General features: G+C 50.5%; 1 protein-coding gene across 2 annotated transcripts in view; it reads left to right on the forward strand.

The window, feature by feature from the left end:
• Positions 1-17,963, forward strand: part of pds5b (PDS5 cohesin associated factor B) — a 39,651-nt gene extending 21,688 nt beyond the window's left edge. For both annotated transcript variants that reach the window (XM_079738408.1, XM_079738409.1), the window contains 18 exons: positions 190-295; positions 1,046-1,206; positions 1,580-1,703; positions 2,362-2,520; positions 3,259-3,327; positions 5,280-5,416; positions 6,761-6,884; positions 8,985-9,189; positions 10,285-10,399; positions 10,685-10,817; positions 11,124-11,243; positions 11,992-12,054; positions 12,849-12,994; positions 13,352-13,424; positions 15,109-15,539; positions 16,266-16,346; positions 16,443-16,554; positions 17,128-17,963. In XM_079738408.1, the coding sequence (XP_079594534.1) occupies positions 190-295; positions 1,046-1,206; positions 1,580-1,703; positions 2,362-2,520; positions 3,259-3,327; positions 5,280-5,416; positions 6,761-6,884; positions 8,985-9,189; positions 10,285-10,399; positions 10,685-10,817; positions 11,124-11,243; positions 11,992-12,054; positions 12,849-12,994; positions 13,352-13,424; positions 15,109-15,539; positions 16,266-16,346; positions 16,443-16,554; positions 17,128-17,160 (2,392 nt within the window). In that variant the 3' untranslated portion in view covers positions 17,161-17,963. The remainder of the gene's footprint in view (positions 1-189; positions 296-1,045; positions 1,207-1,579; positions 1,704-2,361; positions 2,521-3,258; positions 3,328-5,279; positions 5,417-6,760; positions 6,885-8,984; positions 9,190-10,284; positions 10,400-10,684; positions 10,818-11,123; positions 11,244-11,991; positions 12,055-12,848; positions 12,995-13,351; positions 13,425-15,108; positions 15,540-16,265; positions 16,347-16,442; positions 16,555-17,127) is intronic.
• Positions 17,964-19,278: the final 1,315 nt, after the last annotated feature.

Consider the following 19,278-nt stretch of genomic DNA (forward strand, 5'->3'; position numbering starts at 1 on the left):
GTTGCTGGCGCACTTCAACAGAATCCATTTCATCGTTGGCGTGTCTGGTCTCTCTCCGTCCAGAGTTATTTCCCGCCTCGATGTCTATCTCCATCTCTCCCACTGCCCTGGCAAAGCAGGTCAGCAGGTCGATAAACAGCTCTATCCTCATCTCGCTCCTCGATGTCTCTGTCCCTCCCTCTCTCTCAGTGCCCTGGTAAAGCAGGTCAACAAGTCGATAGACGGCACCGCGGATGACGAAGAGGAGGGAGTCCCCACAGATGAGGCCATCAGGGCAGGGCTGGAGCTTCTCAAGGTAACGCACACGCAAACTGGCACGCCTGCGCACACACTCTACGGCCGCACCATGAGGACAATAATAATTGGGATTATTTTGGCTGCTATTGGGATTTTTCGCTGCGCTTAAGAGATTTATTTAATCTCCTGTGGTGCCCACTGAATACAATATAAATATATATAAAGCAATTGCTGAGTTGACACTCTTTGTAATGTGTTTTAATTTAATGGTTCGACACGATTCGTTTTAGAAATGTCCTCATTTGATTTTGAATTGAATTACAGAAGCCATAAAAAAAATAAAGCTGGTTCTGTGTGTACAAGATGCTTCAGAGAAATGTTCCCCGGTGAGATTCATTGAGTTTTGAATTTGAATTGACGTCTGACCACAAGGGGGTGGAAAACCTATTCAAAATGCATCAGAAAAATCCCCCGCTGCATTTCACCACATCAAGCAAAGCCATCGATGGAAACCACACTGTAGGCCCTATAGTGTGCAGAGATTGGTTCTGTTTATTTTGCTGTATATGAAAGCGAGTGCGACGTTGTACGAAGCTAGTAAACCTAGTGGAGGTTTTAGAGAACGATACAGACTCAGCGATAAAACATCACGTCAGTCAGACTCCACGACACCCTCCGACAGAAAGGAGGACTTACCAAAGTGTGACCGTCTTCCCGTTTGGTGCCACTGCAGAGCTGATGAGACCTGACGCGTTGTGTGATTATCCGGTCCTCAATCCCCTCCCCCCCCCCCGCTCTCCCCCATCAGGTGCTGTCGTTCACCCATCCGGTGTCGTTCCACTCGGCGGAGACGTTCGAGTCTCTGCTGGGCTGCCTCAAGATGGACGACGAGAAGGTGGCCGAGGCGGCGCTGCAGATCTTCAAGAACACGGGCAGCAAGATGGAGGAGAGCTTCCCTCACATCAAGTCGTACGTTCAGACACCCCCCGCCCTCTGTTTGTTTAGACCTGAGGAAGTCCACGATGTTTGGGTTTTTAACGGTTTCAGTGAGAGCTGTCTGGCCTTCAGCCAGATCCTGTGATGAGCTAAAAAGTCTTCAATGGCTTGTTTATACAGAGGAAGATTAAAATACATTCCCCCTTAAATATTATATTATGACGAGATGGTCGTTGATGGCTGTGTACTTAGCTCAGCTTTTGTTTTAAACATGATGAACATCATTAATGTGTTCTCCTGAAAGGTTGTGTTCCCCAGGGAGACAGTCACCCCGTGTATCAAATCAGCTGTTTTTTCCTGTTGGTTGGGGTGGGCTGGGTTTTGACGTCCCACCTGCTCCCCCTAGTGTCCTGCTGCCGGTACTGCAGGCCAAAGCCAAGCGAGGCCCCCCTCGGCAGGCCAAGTACGCCATCCACTGCATCCACGCCATGTTCGTCAACAGAGACACGCACTTCGCCCAGATCTTCGAGGTCAGTCTCCCTCACGGTTCCGCTTGGTTCTTCTCTGAACACAAATACAGCAAACAAACCAGGATTGTTTTGTTATGTGTTTGTGGAGCACATAAAAAACATTTAGATTCACACGTAGAACGTGTTCAGTGAAGTTTGGTTAAACCCACTGAGGTGAGCGTTGAACTATTTGTTATAGTAGTCATTACAATTTCTCCCTGTATTATGAAATGTTTTATGACCGGTCAATGATTTAGTCTTCATGTAACTGAATATATTTTCGGCCTTTAGGCTCAACCTTCATATATCCTAAATGTCAAATGTTTTTTGGGCTTAATAATGCAGAGATTCACATGCAACCCTTCTATAGGCCAGATGTTCTCACGAAAAGCCACTTCACAGGAATCCTTTAAAAAGGAAATATTTAGTATTATACAGGGAGAATTCTAAGGCATCCTTAGATCATGATGAACCTCCCCGGCCGGCAGAAAGTGCTTTCTTATATAAATGCGCTATTAAAGTTTGGCTATCGAGGCAAACTTCTCACCTTTTAACACAAAAGAAAATGAAGCTTGAGCTCGGAGCTGCCCTCAGACGACAGACGGCATTGGGTGAGCTTCTCTTGACACCGAGCCAATAACCCTCTCTGCTGCTCTGTCATCCCCCCCCCCCCATGAAGCCCTTGCACAAGGGTCTGGACCCGGGCAACCTGGAGCAGCTGATCACGCCCCTGACCACGCTGGGCCACCTGGCGCTGCTCGCCCCCGAGCAGTTCGCCGCCCCGCTCAAGTCCCTGGTGGCCAACTTCATCGTCAAGGACCTGCTCATGAACGACCGGGTAGGCCCGCCAGCGCGGGACTGGAACCGGGGGACTGTAGAGGGGAACCGGGGGACCGTAGAGGGGAACATGGGGACTGTAGAGGGGAACCAGGGGACTGTAGAGGGGAACCGGGGGACTGTAGAGGGGAACCGGGGGACTGTAGAGGGGAACATGGGGACTGTAGAGGGGTACCGGGGGACTGTAGAGGGGAACCGGGGGACTGTAGAGGGGAACATGGGGACTGTAGAGGGGAACATGGGGACTGTAGAGGGGAACATGGGGACTGTAGAGGGGAACCGGGGGGTTCTTTAGAGGGGAACTGAGGGGTCTGTAGAGGGGAACCGGGGGACTGTAGAGGGGAACCGGGGGACTGTAGAGGGGAACCGGGGGACTGTAGAGGGGAACCGGGAGACTGTAGAGGGGAACCGGGAGACTGTAGAGGGGAACCGGGAGACTGTAGAGGGGAACCGAGGGGGATCTGTAGAGGGGAACCGGGGGACTGTAGAGGGGAACATGGGGACTGTAGAGGGGAACATGGGTTCTGTAGAGGGGAACCGGAGGGGTCTGTAGAGGGGAACCGGGGGACCTGTAGAGGGGAACCCGGAGGGTCTTTTTATTAGGCCGAGTTTGTTTTTTTGGAGGGTTGTGATAACGTTTCACAGATTGGAGATTAAAATAAAGGATTCTGTTGTGGTTTTACGGGGATAATCTAAATGGACTTTCTCTCTCCGTTCTCTCAATGTCCTGCCTGTGCAGATCGCTGGCAAGAAGACCACCAAGCTGTGGGTGGCGGACGATGAGGTGTCTGCGGAGACCATGGCCAAGGTCTGTGCCCAGCCCTGCTGCTCTGCCTCCCTCCGTCCCTCTGTCCCTCCGGTGTCCCTCTGTCCCTCCTGTGTCCCTCTTTCCCTCATGTGTCCCTCTGTCCCTCCTGTGTCCCTCCTCTGTCCCTCCTGTGTCCCTCCTCTGTCCCTCCTGTGTCCCTCTGTCCCTGATGTGTCCCTCCTGTGTCCCTCCTCTGTCCCTCCTCTGTCCCTCCTCTGTCCCTCCTGTGTCCCTCCTCTGTCCCTCCTGTTTCCCTCTGTCCCTCCTGTGTCCCTCTGTCCCTCCTGTGTCCCTCCTGTGTCCCTCCTCTGTCCCTCCTCTGTCCCTCCTCTGTCCCTCCTGTGTCCCTCTGTCCCTCCTGTGTCCCTCTGTCCCTCCTGTGTTCCTCTGTCCCTCCTGTGTCCCTGTGTCCCTCCTGTGTCCCTCCTGTGTCCCTCCTGTGTCCCACTGTCCCTCCTGTGTCCCACTTTCCCTCCTCTGTCCCTCCTCTGTCCTTCCTGTGTCCCTCTGTCCGTCCTGTGTCCCTCCTCTGTCCGTCCTGTGTCCCTCCTCTGTCCCTCCTGTGTCCCTCTGTCCCTCCTCTGTCCCTCCTCTGTCCCTCCTCTGTCCCTCTGTCCCTCCTGTGTCCCTCTGTCCCTCCTGTGTCCCTCCTCTGTCCCTCCTGTGTCCCTCTGTCCCTCCTGTGTTCCTCTGTCCCTCCTGTGTCCCTCTGTCCCTCCTGTGTCCCTCTGTCCCTCCTGTGTCCCTCTGTCCGTCCTGTGTCCCTCCTGTGTCCCTCTGTCCGTCCTGCAGACCAGCCTGTCCACACAGCTAGACACTTAATTGAGATCACACTTCACACTTTTAAGGACTGGACATGGTGTCAAATATTGTGCTTTATAGTGCAGTTATGTGATGGTTTATATGGCAGTTATGTGTTGGTTTATATGTCGTTAATTTGATGTTTTTTCTTATAGAGGTTATGTGATTGTTTGTATTGAATCTATTTGTTGGTTTATATGGTGTGAATGTGATGGTTTATATGGTGGTTATAAACCATCACATGGTTCATATCCAGGGCATTAAGCTGGATATGAACCATGTGATGGTGATGGTGTTTGTTGATGGTTCAGATCCAGGGCATTAAGCTGATGGTGTATGTTACTGGTTCAGATCCAGGGCATTAACCTGATGGTGTATGTTACTGGTTCAGATCCAGGGCATTGACCTGATGGTGTATGTTACTGGTTCAGATCCAGGGCATTAAGCTGATGGTGTATGTTACTGGTTCAGATCCAGGGCATTGACCTGATGGTGTATGTTACTGGTTCAGATCCAGGGCATTGACCTGATGGTGTATGTTACTGGTTCAGATCCAGGGCATTAAGCTGATGGTGTATGTTACTGGTTCAGATCCAGGGCATTAAGCTGATGGTGTATGTTACTGGTTCAGATCCAGGGCATTGACCTGATGGTGTATGTTACTGGTTCAGATCCAGGGCATTGACCTGATGGTGTATGTTACTGGTTCAGATCCAGGGCATTAAGCTGATGGTGTATGTTACTGGTTCAGATCCAGGGCATTAAGCTGATGGTGTATGTTACTGGTTCAGATCCAGGGCATTGACCTGATGGTGTATGTTACTGGTTCAGATCCAGGGCATTAAGCTGATGGTGTATGTTACTGGTTCAGATCCAGGGCATTGACCTGATGGTGTATGTTACTGGTTCAGATCCAGGGCATTAAGCTGATGGTGTATGTTACTGGTTCAGATCCAGGGCATTAAGCTGATGGTGTATGTTACTGGTTCAGATCCAGGGCATTGACCTGATGGTGTATGTTACTGGTTCAGATCCAGGGCATTAAGCTGATGGTGTATGTTACTGGTTCAGATCCAGGGCATTAACCTGATGGTGTATGTTACTGGTTCAGATCCAGGGCATTAACCTGATGGTGTATATTACTGGTTCAGATCCAGGGCATTAAGCTGATGGTGCGGTGGCTGTTGGGGGTGAAGAACAACCAGAGCAAGTCGGGGAACTCCACCCTGAGGATGCTGACCGCCATCCTGCACAGCGACGGAGACCTGACGGAGCAGGGCAAGATGGGGTAACACACACACACACACACACACACACACACACACACACACACACACACACACACACACACACACACACACACACACACACACACACACACACACACACACACACACACACACACACACGGGGGGGGGGCTGATAGAAACTGCACATCAAATACACTCAGACAGACGGTTACAAATGGAAAAGCCTGAGTCATGTGGAATATTTATGACACCAATAAAAAATGCATAATGCGTTGGACCACCAACGTAAATTATGCATTTTGGTTGTGGATCACTTTAACTATAACTCACCAGCCCATCACTCCTCTCTTCATTCAATTCAATTCAATTCAATTTTATTTGTATAGCCCTTAATCCCCATTACAGTCTTAAAGGGCTTAACAGGCCAAATATTTATGACTCCCCTATTTACCCAAGCCCCCACATGGGCAAGAAAAAACTCCCTTAAAATTAGCAAGGAAGAAATCTTGAGAAGAAACGCAGAGTAGGGGATCCCTTCCTCCAGGGATGGTCAGGAGTGCAATGGGGGCCATAATTGACATACAGGTAAATACATGCACACCATGTTAAAATGGTGATGTGGTTCTGGCCGGTTGACCATGAGGAGAGTCCAGGCATCCAGTCCAGTCCCCGCAACACGCTAGAACAGACAGAATAGTGAATTAGAACGGAAAAGTACATAGTGGGAACGTATACTGTATTAACAAAAGCACAAACAAACAGAGTGGTCTTCACTTCGCATCTGTCGTTTTCACACTCCTATGTTCCAAATGCAAGGTCGTAGAGGTGCGTTTTGAGCTTTCCTTTGAATAGCTCCACAGAGTCAGCTTCCCTGATCACTGGTGGCAGCCTATTCCATAGGAAGGAGGGCTCGATAGGCAAACGCTCTCTGTCCAGCCACTTCATAACTTCCTTCCCCTCTTTACTGCTTGCCCCGCCTCCACTGACCACCTCTCTGTGGCTCCACCCCCTGGCCACCTATCTCCCTCTATGCCCCGCCCCCTCTGACCATCCCTCTCTGTCTGCCCCACCCCCTCTGACTGCCTCTCTGTGACTCCGCCCCCTCTGACCGCCTCTCTCTGACTCCGCCCCCTCTGACCACCTCTCTCTGACTCCGCCCCCTCTGTGACCCCGCCCCCTCTGACCGCCTCCCTCTGTGACTCCGCCCCCTCTGACCACCTCTCTCTGTGCCTCCACCCGCTCTGACCACCTCTCTCTGTGACTCCGCCCCCTCTGACCACCTCTCTCTGACCGCCTCCCTCTGTGACTCCGCCCCCTCTGACCACCTCTCTCTGTGCCTCCACCCGCTCTGACCACCTCTCTCTGTGACTCCGCCCCCTCAGGAAGCCGGACATGTCGCGGCTGCGTCTGGCGGCGGCGTGCGCCCTGCTGAAGCTGGCCCAGGAGCCCTGCTACCACGAGATCATCACCCTGGAGCAGTACCAGCTGTGTGCCCTGGTCATCAACGTGAGGCGCCACACACACACCTCCTGTCGGGGGATTGTATTAGTGTTGTTCTCTAGAGGGAGTATTATTAGTTTTTTTGTGCATTTAAAAAACCGTGCAGCTAAAGTGGTCCAGTGTGTTGTTTTGTATTCTGCAAATAGAGCCACATGGCTTCGTGAGCTCGGTCGTGTCCAGGCCAGACGGGCTTTCAGAACTTTATTTCCTGTAGCGCAAATATCATCAGTGGGATCTGATAAGGGACAGGAAATTAGACTTACGGAAGACACACAGAGACACGTATACACACAGACACACACAGGGACACACACAGAGACACGTATACACACAGACACACACAGGGACACACACACATAGACACGTATACACACCAACACAGTGACACCCAGGGACACGTACACAGAGATACGTTTACACACACACACACACACACACACACACACACACACACACACACACACACACACACACACACACACTGTGACACACACACAGTGACACACAGACGCGTATACACACGCAGACACATAAACACAGTGACACGCACAGACGCACACACAGAGACGGAGAGACACACTGTTTTCTGAGCCTCTGGGTTAAACTCATTCTCTTCTCTCTCTGTCCATGTCCCATCTGTCTGTCCCTCTATCTGTCTGTCCCTCTCTCTGTCCATCTGTCTGTCCCTCTGTCTGTCTATCTGTCCCTCTCTCTGTCTATCTGTCTGTCCCTCTCTCTGTCTCTGTCCCTCTCTCTATCTGTCTGTCCCTCTCTCTATCTATCTGTCCCTCTCTCTGTCTATCTGTCCCTCTCTGTCCATCTGTCTGTCCCTCTCTCTGTCTATCTGTCGGTCCCTCCATCTGTCTGTCCCTCCATCTGTCTGTCCCTCTCTCTGTCCATCTGTCTGTCCCTCTGTCTGTCTATCTGTCCCTCTCTCTGTCTATCTGTCTGTCCCTCTCTCTGTCTCTGTCCCTCTCTCTATCTGTCTGTCCCTCTCTCTATCTGTCTGTCCCTCTCTCTATCTGTCTGTCCCTCTCTCTATCTGTCTGTCCCTCTCTCTATCTGTCTGTCCCTCTCTCTATCTGTCTGTCCCTCTCTCTATCTGTCTGTCCCTCTCTCTGTCTGTCTGTCTCTCTCTGTCTATCTGTCGGTCCCTCCATCTGTCTATCCCTCTCTCTGTCTGTCTGTCGGTCCCTCCATCTGTCTGTCCCTCTCTCTGTCTATCTGTTGGTCCCTCCCTCTGTCTGTCCCTCTCTCTGTCTATCTGTCGGTCCCTCCCTCTGTCTGTCCCTCTCTCTGTCTATCTGTCGGTCCCTCCATCTGTCTGTCCCTCTCTCTGTCTATCTGTCGGTCCCTCCCTCTGTCTGTCCCTCTCTCTGTCTATCTGTCGGTCCCTCTCTCTGTTTATCTGTCGGTCCCTCCCTCTGTCGGTCCCTCCCTCTGTCGGTCCCTCCCTCTGTCTGTCCCTCTCTCTGTCTGTCCCTCTCTCTGTCTATCTGTCTGTCCCTCTCTCTGTCTGTCCCTCTCTCTGTCTATCTGTCCCTCTCTGTCCATCTGTCTGTCCCTCTCTCTGTCTATCTGTCGGTCCCTCCATCTGTCTGTCCCTCTCTCCGTCCATCTGTCTGTCCCTCTCTCTGTCCATCTGTCTGTCCCTCTCTCTGTCTATCTGTTGGTCCCTCCCTCTGTCTGTCCCTCTCTCTGTTTATCTGTCGGTCCCTCCCTCTGTCTGTCCCTCTCTCTGTCTGTCCCTCTCTCTGTCCATCTGTCTGTCCCTCTCTCTGTCTGTCCCTCTCTCTGTCTATCTGTCCCTCTCTGTCCATCTGTCTGTCCCTCTCTCTGTCTATCTGTCGGTCCCTCCATCTGTCTGTCCCTCTCTCTGTCTATCTGTCCCTCTCTGTCCATCTGTCTGTCCCTCCCTCTGTCTATCTGTCGGTCCCTCCCTCTGTCTGTCCCTCTCTCTGTCTATCTGTCGGTCCCTCTCTCTGTTTATCTGTCGGTCCCTCCCTCTGTCTGTCCCTCTCTCTGTCTGTCCCTCTCTCTGTCTGTCCCTCTCTCTGTCCCTCTCTCTGTCTGTCCCTCGCTCTGCCTGTCTCTCTCTCTGAGCAGGACGAGTGCTACCAGGTGCGTCAGTGCTACTCCCAGAAGCTGCACCGGGGGCTGTGCCGGCTGAGGCTGCCCCTGGAGTACCTGGCCGTGTTCGCCCTCTGCGCCAAGGACCCCGTGAAGGAGCGCCGCGCCCACGCCCGCCAGTGCCTGGTGAAGAACGTCAACATCCGCCGCGAGTACCTCAAGCAGCACGCCGCCGTCAGCGGTGAGCCGGGGGGGGGGGGGGGACTCGGTCTGGGATGTGTAGTTCATATTGAGTAACTCGGTCTGGGATGTGTAGTTCTTATTGAGAGACTCAGTCTGGGATGTGTAGTTCTTATTGAGTTAATCAGTCTGGGATGTGTAGTTCTTATTTAGTTAATCAGTCTGGGATGTGTAGTTCTTATTGAGTAACACAGTCTGGGATGTGTAGTTCATATTGAGTTATCAGTCTGGGATGTGTAGTTCATATTGAGTTAATCAGTCTGGGATGTGTAGTTCTTATTTAGTTAATCAGTCTGGGATGTGTAGTTCTTATTGAGTGACTCGGTCTGGGATGTGTAGTTCTTATTGAGTGTCAGCCTGGGATGTGTAGTTCATATTGAGTTATCAGTCTGGGATGTGTAGTTCATATTGAGTTAATCAGTCTGGGATGTGTAGTTCTTATTTAGTTAATCAGTCTGGGATGTGTAGTTCTTATTGAGTTAATCAGTCTGGGATGTGTAGTTCATATTGAGTTATCAGTCTGGGATGTGTAGTTCATATTGAGTTATCAGTCTGGGATGTGTAGTTCATATTGAGTTAATCAGTCTGGGATGTGTAGTTCTTATTTAGTTAATCAGTCTGGGATGTGTAGTTCTTATTGAGTTAATCAGTCTGGGATGTGTAGTTCATATTGAGTTATCAGTCTGGGATGTGTAGTTCATATTGAGTTAATCAGTCTGGGATGTGTAGTTCTTATTGAGTGACTCGGTCTGGGATGTGTAGTTCTTATTGAGTGTCAGTCTGGCATTTGTAGTTTTTCTCGTTCTTGGCCCGAAAGAGTAAGAGGACGGTTCTGGAGCGGCAGTCATGTTTAACCGTGAGGGACGATATAACGAAGAGAAGCACAAAATGTTTTTAGAACAGAACATTAGTACTTGGAATAGAATAATCCACTTATATATACAAATAAAGTGCCTGTATTTGTCCTGTATTGTTGCTGGTGATCAACATCAAAAATCGAGATCTCTTCTTAAACAATTCAAAGTTCAGGAAGGATTCTTTTACATTTCGTGGATCATTTTTTTCTAACTTTGTGTGTGCGGGTGTGCTGTAACAGAGAAGCTGTTCTCTCTGCTGCCTGAGTACGTGGTTCCCTACGCCATCCACCTGCTGGTCCACGACCCGGACTACGTCAAGGTCCAGGACCTGGAGCAGCTCAAGGAGATCAAAGAGTAAGGCTCCCCCTTACGCGCTCCCTTCCTCTTCTTCAGCCTCAGGTCTTCGGCCCAATGAGTTGCTGCACCTTTATTACCGTTCAAAATAATAATAGACGTGCTTTTTTTTTTTGTATGATAAAAAATAAAAATAGTAACGCCTCGAAAAAAGCTGAGATGCATCACGTCAGAGTTTTAGTGCCAGCAAATGAACCCACAGGGGAGACGTGGCGGTGGCAATGCGCCCCGTGCCCCCTCGTGTCCGTGTGGTGGTCCTGACTGCCGCCCTGTCCCCCCCTCCAGGTCTCTGTGGTTCGTGCTGGAGATCATCATGGCCAAGAGCGAGAACAACAGCCACGCCTTCATCCGCAAGATGGTGGAGAACATCAAGCAGACCAAGGACGCCCAGGCGCCCACCGACGCCAAGATCAACGAGGTAGGCCCCCTGCCCCCGCCCCCCCCACGGTCTGTTCCCGAGGGGTACCCCGCTGAGACAAATGCAAGCGGGCGATCTCGTTCAAGATCAAAACTATAAAGACGACATAAATGCGTCTTGCGGCGAAGCAGGAGAAACCCGAGCAAAGAGTGGATTGTTTACCCAGTGATGCATCGTTTCAGATCATATCAGACAATCGATGTCTGAATCAATTTAATCGAATCTGGTCGTTTTTTTTGGTCTTAGTTTGTAGAAGCATTGGGGAAGGCCTAAATGTGTGTGTGTCTGCCTCTCTCCGCGCGTCAGAAACTGTACACGGTGTGTGACGTGGCCATGAACATCATCATGTCCAAGAGCACCACCTACAGCCTGGAGTCGCCCAAAGACCCCGTCCTGCCCTCGCGCTACTTCACCAAGCCCGACAAGGTACGCCGCCGCCGCCCTGCTGGGATCTCAACCCCCAACCGGGGGGGAAGTGACGCTCAGACCTACCTCCTGTTAGGGGAGGTCAGGTGCGCTCGGAGGATAACGCCGACGGGTCTGTCTCCGGCCTGCTGTGGAGCTCTGTGAGGACGTTAAAGGGTCCCATATCATCCCACCAGGTGTGAGTGGGGTTAGCCGTTTTGAAAGTCGGCCTCTCCCTGTGTTTTAGTGACATCACAAGTGGGTCCAGTGGGTGGGCTGGTGGACTGTCGGCCGCCCACAGCTTGGTGGTCTTCTTGCCAGCGATCTGCCCAGGCAGGGCACGGGGAGAGACGGAGAGCAAGTCAGTTTACAGTATCGCCACGAAACCACAAACAGAATTCTTCATTTTCCATTCTCCAACACGCATCTAGGTGGACTGGACACGCCCACTTGTGATGTCATTGAACCACAGGAAAAAGGTTGATTTTTAAACAGCTTGTAATGGCTATTCTCGCTCACACCCGGTGGTATAAGATGGGACTTTTAAGGAGGAGGTTTCATTCCAGGCACCGGAAGGAGGAGTGGACATTAGAAATCACAACCACGATCCTCCACATTAAGTTAGGGGTCATAAGAGGGACAAAGATCGTTCCGGGTTAGAAGAAATGGGACGAACTGGTTTCGATGAGTGTGCTTAGGATGTCGTCGGTGTTTCGTCACGTCAGTTCTGAAGGAAGCGCGACTCACCCTCTCCTGATCTCCGTTTCAGAACTTCAGCAACTCGAAGAACTACCTCCCGCCGGAGATGAAGTCCTTCTTCACCCCTGGGAAGGTACGTTCCCCCTGGAGCCTCCCCGCAATCTTTATGATTCTTTACATTTTATTTATTAATACCTTTTTCATAATCTTTTTAATGCAATTTGGCACAGGCACATACAGCAAACCGCAGAGCAGCCGGTACATTTAAAAACAAGCACAGGTTGCTCTGAACATGTTATTGTAATGTTAAAATTGTTAATTAATGTTAATGTGAGTATTAATGTTGAACTCACCTGTGTTATCCAAAGAGCCGGTACATACAACAAGCACACGTTGTTCTAAACATGTTATTGTAATGTTATTAATGTTGAACTCACCTGTGTTATCCCCTTCCTCTCCCCTCCCTCTTCCTCTTCCTCTCCCCTTCCTCTTCCTCCCCCCTTCCTCTTCCTCTCCCCTTCCTCTCCCTCTCCCTTTCCTCTTCCCTTCCTCTTCCTCTCCCCTTCCTCTCCCCTTCCTCTTCCTCCCCCCTTCCTCTTCCTCTTCCCTTCTCCTTCCTCTCCTCTTCCTCTCTCTTCTCCTCTCCCAATCCCTCTCCTCCACTTCCTCTCCCCTTCCCTTCCCCTTCCTCTCCTCTTCCTCTCTCTTCTTCTCTCCCAATCCCTCTCCTCCCCTTCCTCTCCCCTTCCCTTTCCCTTCCTCTCCTCTTCCTCTCTTCTCCTCTCCCAATCCCTCTCCTCCCCTTCCTCTCCCCTTGCCTTCCCCTTCCTCTCCTCTTCCTCTCTCTTCTCCTCTCCCAATCCCTCTCCTCCCCTTCCCTTCCCCTCCCTCTCCTCTTCCTCTCCCCCCCCCCCCCCCCCGGGTTAGCCCAAGGCGGCTAACGTCCTTGGCGCGGTGAACAAGCCCCTTGCCTCGGCGGGGAAGCAGCTCCAGAGCAAGGCCTCTCGGATGGAGACCACCAGCAACGACGAGTCCACCTCCAACCCCAGCTCCCCTCAGCGCAGCAAGACCAGGTAGCGCCGCGAGGGCAAGCGCGTTGTGGCCGTGATGAGCGCTATTATGTAGCGTTAGCATAGGGGTTAGTTGGTATACTCTGACCATGTAAAATGTTTCAATTCATATTGGTACTGTCCTTGTGTCAGTTTTACTGAAACAAGCGGGGGGAGGAGAGAGAGAGAGAGAGAGAGAGAGAGAGAGAGAGAGAGAGAGAGAGAGAGAGAGAGAGAGAGAGAGAGAGAGAGAGAGAGAGAGAGAGAGAGAGAGAGAGAGAGAGAGAGAGAGAGAGAGAGAGAGAGAGAGAGAGAGAGAGAGAGAGAGAGAGAGAGAGAGAGAGAGAGAGAGACACGAGTTATCTGTGCTCATGTCGACAGACACGACAGTGCAGAGATGGACATCAGCGAGAACGAGGACATCAGCCTGAAGAGGACGGACATCGCCGAAAAGGTGGGCCTCGCTTATACCTTTGAACGAGCGGATAAAAAAAAAATATGCAAATTCCACATCAGTTATTTTTTTCCCAGTTTCCTGGGCAGTAAATGGTTTGTGCAGAAAAAAAAAAAAAAAAAAAAAAAACTGTCTTGTCTTCAGTGAAGACAGTTCCTCCAATCACACTCTAGTGTCTCTGACCCCACGAGTCAAGCTCGTCAAAGTCCACCCAGCGAGGAACCACGAGGTGCAGTAGAGGCTTCAGAAGGGGGCATGTCCGGGACAGGGCCTGTCTGAATATTCCCTTTTAGCTCCCGGGTATTTCCCCGACTACACAGGGTCGTAGTAGGGGTCAAGAGGTCAGACGTGGGGGGGTGGTTGCCCAGCTGTGGTGGAGGGCTGCTGGTTGTAAACCCAGGCGTGTGTCTGTTTAGATAAGCTCTGCAAACACAGGCTGTGAGGACTCAGCCCACAGCCCGACCGCGCGCTTGGCGCTTTTATTTTGGTAATCCTCGGAGCAGTCCGTCATCACGACGTTGGAATTTGATACGCCCAGGTCAAACTGTTTTTAAAGGATGCCTTGATTTTTTTATTTTATATACAGGTAATTATGTTTAGAACAATATGTCTCCCAGAAGTGTCCTTCTGGACCTCAACTACAGATATATTTCTGTATTTGTTTATTGATCAGATACCAGTTTTCGCAAACATTTTGAGAGCCAAAACCGTATTTAGTTTGGAAACTCAGATTGAGATAAGATCACTGTTGTGAATATAATGACCAATCAGGTGGGAGCATTCAGTCCTTCAATAAAACAGATAAAAACTATAACCTAGCAATTATAAGTGCTTGGCACTTGTTCTACGTACCCAGACATGCAAACGGCGCGCTTTTTGGCGCGAGTCGCTTTTTATAATAGATTTTGAGGACCTGTGTGGTTCGTGCAGATCCGAAGAGTTTTTCTTTTTGGGGGGGGTGTGCGCGTCGATCAGTGCGCGCGTGCAGTTGTCAATAATTCGTAATCTGACTGAGACCCCTCGAGCCTTCGAAGTAAAGAAAAGTGATTCCGGAAATGATTTTGTTAGGGGACCAATCACAGCCCTTGCCGTCGCATCGGCGGATAGTTAAATATTGGATACGCATGCGCACGTAGAGCTACGGAGAGGGTCTCCGACAGGGTCTCCCGTAGGAGTCGATTCACTAGGGACGCTGTGGACAAGTACCTACTAGTTTTCAGATAACTTCGATAACTTGTTTAACTAAGTGGATGTGGTAGGCTACACCACGGGATGAGATCACTGCCACATAAATAAAGTTAACACAATCTTTTTGCTTAAGATTAGCTGGTGCTGTCTGTCTGTCCGTCTGTCTCTTATGAAGCAGTGTATGCTAAATTGAATTTCCTATTTATTAAAGCATATAGCATAGGCCTTCTCATGTTAATAGGATATTACGCCGTCATATTTTTTCCGACTTTGGGTAGCACTCTCTTTTTTTGTCATACATGTGTTTGCATCCCTGGTACCAACCACGATATATTTTTAGTTTCTCTTTCTTCTGACAAATGTACTAATTGTATGTCGCTTTTGATTAAAGCGTCTGCTAATTGCCCTAAATATAAATATGTATTATACGATATGTAAACCTCTCCATGTTCCTCGTCATCCTATTGGCTGAGCACCTCGTGTTTTCCCGCCACAGGATGCCGAGAAGCCCCGCGGCCGCAAGCGCGCCGTGGTCGCTGTCGACGACCAGGAAAAGCCAAAGCGCGGACGCAAGAAGGCGGCGGCCAATCAGACGGCGGCGCCCGAGTCGGAGGACCAATGGGACGAGGACAACCGGCCCGAGGACGAGCAGAACAGCCCGCCCAAGAAGCGCCGGGGGCGGCCCCCCAAGTCGGCCGCGGCCAATCAGGTGACGCCTGTCAAGACCCCTGTCAAGAGGGGGAGGAAGAAGGCGGTCCCGCCCCCGGAGGAGGAAGAGGAGGAGGAGGAGGAAGAGGAGCAGGAGGAGACGGCGACGGAGGAGGCGGCGACGGAGGGGGAGGAGGAGGAGGGGAGCAGCGAGAAGGCGACGCCCACCCCGAAGCCCAGAGGAAGGCCGCCAGGGAGGCCACGGCGGTTGCAGGAAGGGTAAGGGAGGAGGACCAATCAGAACACGCTGATGCACCGCCTGGGTTCCACCAGAGATGGCGCTGTTTTCGGTTTGTCTTTTAGCTTTGGTTTACTCGTTTCTAACGGTCTTCAAACCGCCGGATGGGTTTGATAGGGGGCTGTATCGGGGCCGATGGAGACGGTTTAGTTAAACGTCATGTGGGGGTCTTCGTATCGTCATGTGACTGTGTTCATGACGTCCTGTCACTGTGTTCGTATGACGTGTGACTGTGTTCATGACGTCGTGTTGCTGTGTTCATGACGTCACATTACTGTCTTCGTAACGTAATGTTACGGTGTTGATGACGTCATGTTACTGTGCTCATGACGTCATGTTGCTGTGTTCATAACGTCATGTTACGGTGTTCATAACGTCATGTTGCTGTGTTTATGACGTCATGTTGCTGTGTTCATAACGTCATGTTATGGTGTTAATGACGTCATGTTGCTGTGTTCATGACGTCATGTTGCTGTGTTCATGACGTCATGTTGCTGTGTTCATGACGTCATGTTGCTGTGTTCATGACGTCATGTTGCTGTGTTCATGACGTCATGTTGCTGTGTTCATGACGTCATGTTACTGTGTTCATGACGTCATGTTGCTGTGTTCATGACGTCATGTTGCTGTGTTCATGACGTCATGTTGCTGTGTTCATGACGTCATGTTAAGGTGTTAATGACGTCATGTGACTGTGTGATTGACAGCACTGAGTCGGTGGAGGTCACGCCCGTAAAGAGAAGAGGACGACCGCCCAAGTCTGCCACGCCCGTCGCCAAGAAGCCAACGTGAGAGCACTTCTCTAGCGCTTTAGGCTCAGTGTGTGTGTATGTGTCGGTGTGTGTGTCTCTCTCTAACAAACGGGTGTGTGTGTGTGTGTGCAGGCGTGCCGGTCGATCGAAGGCCGCTGCCTCAAAGGAGGAGGTGGAAGAGGACGAGGAGGAGGAGGAGGAGGAAGAGGACGAGGAGGAGGAGGAGGAAGAGCCCACACCCAAGGTATTGAGAAGGCATTGTTCTGAAAGGACGTCTCACTAGATTGTGTCTGACCTGCCTTTAGTCCTAAGGGGGCGTGGCCCTCCAACCTGAGCACTGAAGAGCCCTGGTCCAATGACATGCCTGTACATAAACAAATAACCTCTCTATAGTGAATGACGTGACCTCTGGTTATGGATTTGGTTTTGAATTGCAGCGGTGTCTACTGTCTACAAGCTAAAAGTGGCGTGCGTGCGTGCGTGTCTGTGGTTTAAAACTCATGGATGTGAGTGTTGTGTTGTCCCAAGATGAAGTCCTGTTGACATGTCTGTCTCGCTCTCGCTCTCTCTCTCTCTGTCTCTCTCTCTCTCTGTCTCTCTCTCTCTCTGTCTCTCTCTCTCGCTCTGTCTCTCTCTTGCTCCGTCTCTCTCTCTCTCTCTCTCTCTGTCTCTGTCTCTGTCTCTGTCTCTGTCTCTGTCTCTGTCTCTGTCTCTGTCTCTGTCTCTGTCTCTCTCGCTCTCTCTCTCTCTCTCTCTCTCTCTCTCTCTCTCTCTCTGTCTCTGTCTCTGTCTCTGTCTCTGTCTCTCCGTCTCCCAGGGACGCAAGAAGCCAGCAGCCCGGAGGAGATGAAGGGCCGGAGAGCTCCAGTGGGGCCCCTGGGGCGGGGCTGTGGGCGCGCAGGGGCCCGGGGACGCCCAGCAAGAAGCTACTTAGGAGCCGGGAGGGAGGGGCCCTTGGACTTGGAACTCTTGAACTTTTCATACGCCAATGCTTCTACTGTTACTTGCGCACGCGCGCGCGTACACACACACACACACACACACACACACACACACACACACACACACACACACACACACACACACACACACACACACACACACACACACACACACACACACACACACATTCACACACCCCCCTACGGACACCAGCCGTGCACTGCGCCTGTACATGTGTGTGTGTGGTTGCCTCGTGTCCCGTCGTGATGATGTTTTCGCTACGTGCTGCGTAGGATTTTAACTGAAAACTAAAAACAAACAGCAAACAAAAAAAAAAAAAGATGGCCTCCTTTTTTTGTACATAGTCTTCTGCTGTCTCGTTTAATGTTTTGTGTTCGATACGGACTGATGGGGGCGGGGGGTGGGTGTCGCCTCACCTTTGATGTGCTCCTCTTAAAGCAATATCGTTTCTGTCTCCCCCCCTCTGCCTGTCTCCCCCCTCTCTCCTCCCCCTTCCTCTCCCCCCAAACCACCACCACCAACACCTTTTTTAAACTCAGAAATTACGTCAACGTAATTTTGCGTAATTATAATAAACGTTTTTTTTTTTGTTTTTTTTTCCGGTTTACAGCAGTGTATATTAACATGAAATGTTTTTTTTTTTTTTACCATTTTATGAAAGATTACAAAAAAAAGACAATAAAAAAAACTGTCCAGATGTAGAATTGCCTACAGAAAGTGTATGTGTGCGCGTTTGTGTCTGTGTGTGTGGGCGTTTTGTGATGGCTCATGGACATTTTCCCGTCACAAGCACCTCCCTAGCCTGTACTACGGTTCTCTATAAAACTACAACCTTCCTCGTTCTGTCGCGCTCATTTCATGGGAACCTTCTGGAAGAAGCAGGTGTGTTCCGGCGGTGATTATGTTCCTATAGGTCACCTGCAAGCACATCCCGACCAATCAGGATTAAGTAAATGGGTAAACACAGAAAATGGGCGGGAACTTGGTAGGAAGCATGCGTTTCATTCAGTCCTACAGCGCTCCACTTGCATGCAATAATTCATTTTGCTCTTCACGGCCTTCCAAGGCCGTACATGTACCTTCTTGGCGTTCATGCTAATGACGACCTCGATCTTATTTTCACTGAGACTCACCAGATTATGTGTTTAGAGATGGTGGAGATGCGTTCCCCCCAATGCTATCTCTTCAACTGCAAGTGTTAACCGCAGCTTGGATGGATTTATATTTTGATTATCCTCAAGGAATTAATTAATTAGTATTAATCTAGGCGTTAGTATTAATCTAGGTGCCCCTTTTTGATCCGCCTTTATATTTTGTCGTTTTTGTTAATCGGAAGAATAACTAAATTTGTGCCACTTTATTTTCATAATTTCTCCCGATTTGCATCTCCAATTTTGGGTGGTTTTGTAGGCCTGTATAAGAAGCATGTATTTTTGTGTTTGCTTCGCCCGGGAGTAAATGTCTTGGGTCTATTTACATCCCCTCATAAATCTCATTACTAGACCACGGCCAGGCTAGAGCCTCTGCATCACATCCCAGGTATCAACAGAACACAACATCATGTTAGGATTTATTCCATTGTCAGGTTGAATCACCACGCCGTGTAAGAACCGAACGTTTCCCAGCAACCGGGCAGAAGCGAGCAGTTAGTCAAGCTGATCAGTGCGTCCCAGGCCGGTGTTTGCATAACTCTGGGTCCTAACTGGGAGCTTAGAATGATGCACCGAGACATGTAGATGATATGACCGCATCTGGTCCCGGAGACCGGCGTGGACCCTGACCGCCATAATGGGATCATTTCTATGTATGATGATGACGACGATGGTATAGGGAGCATGGGCCTATGATGTCCAGGCCACCTGCGTCATGTTCCAGGTATTATGATAAACGTCAGACGAGATTCGTTTAAGGATCCGGCCGTGGGAGGAGGGTGTCAGGGAAAACTGCATGGAGTTGACTTTTAGCCGCGACTGCTGAGTCTGCGTTAAGTGTGTGGATGCGTGTG

The sequence above is a fragment of the Pollachius pollachius genome, assembly GCF_949987615.1.
Source record: "Pollachius pollachius genome assembly, chromosome: 6".
In the NCBI taxonomy this organism is placed as follows: domain Eukaryota; kingdom Metazoa; phylum Chordata; class Actinopteri; order Gadiformes; family Gadidae; genus Pollachius; species Pollachius pollachius.